This window comes from Seriola lalandi, unplaced genomic scaffold (assembly GCF_002814215.2).
Source record: "Seriola lalandi dorsalis isolate HSWRI2012SDOR001 ecotype SW California unplaced genomic scaffold, Sedor1 jcf7180002054469, whole genome shotgun sequence".
NCBI classification, from domain to species: domain Eukaryota; kingdom Metazoa; phylum Chordata; class Actinopteri; order Carangiformes; family Carangidae; genus Seriola; species Seriola lalandi.
In genome coordinates this window covers 1,052,427-1,052,995 of record NW_019525022.1, presented here as the reverse complement: position 1 = coordinate 1,052,995, position 569 = coordinate 1,052,427, and the positions used below count along the sequence as shown (strand labels likewise).

At 41.8% G+C, this 569-nt stretch overlaps 2 protein-coding genes across 3 annotated transcripts in view; both read left to right on the top strand.

Moving 5' to 3' along the window:
- Nucleotides 1–563, top strand: part of LOC111658865 (tumor necrosis factor receptor superfamily member 14-like) — a 54,508-nt gene extending 53,945 nt beyond the window's left edge. For both annotated transcript variants that reach the window (XM_087175418.1, XM_023411543.2), the window contains exon 9: nt 36–563. In XM_087175418.1, coding sequence (XP_087031544.1) covers nt 36–89 — 54 coding nt within the window. In that variant the 3' untranslated portion in view covers nt 90–563. The remainder of the gene's footprint in view (nt 1–35) is intronic.
- Nucleotides 1–569, top strand: part of prkcz (protein kinase C, zeta) — a 105,462-nt gene that overhangs the window by 12,121 nt on the left and 92,772 nt on the right. The window lies entirely within an intron of this gene.

The following is a 569-nucleotide window of genomic DNA, read 5'->3' as shown; positions in this document are numbered from 1 at the left end:
GTTTCTGCTTTAAGTGAATGTATTTCTCTCCTCAGCAGAAGAAACAACCTGGAGATAATCAGATGTGCAGTGTGTTCACTGCAGAGTAAATGTGCTGTAGAACCCAGTTATAATCCAGTCGGGTGCTGGCACATTGTCTTTGCAGGATACAGAAATAAAACCTCAAAGAAACTGAGCCCAGCCTCTACAGAGCTGCTGGTCTACAGTCTGGATCATGATCTCACACAGACAAAAGTAAGCCTGGGATATTGAACGTGTCCTTTACTGCAGCATCATGGGACAAATGGCTTTTTTCAGCCTAATTCTAAATTTTCTTCACAGTAGACGTTTTCATTTGGGAATGATGATGAATAAACAGTTTATTTACTTACACTGGAGCTCAAAAGAGATCAACTGCGTGGAGGAGAGCGGCCTTTTGACTCAGGACACATCCTTATGGATCCTTATGAAGAGGGTCTTGTGTAATAATGGACTGGGGACCAAATTCAAATGTCTCATGAACATGGATACAAAGCAGGTGGATATGTCCAATGTAGTAACTGATGTTTGTGTTGATGATGGCACATCAC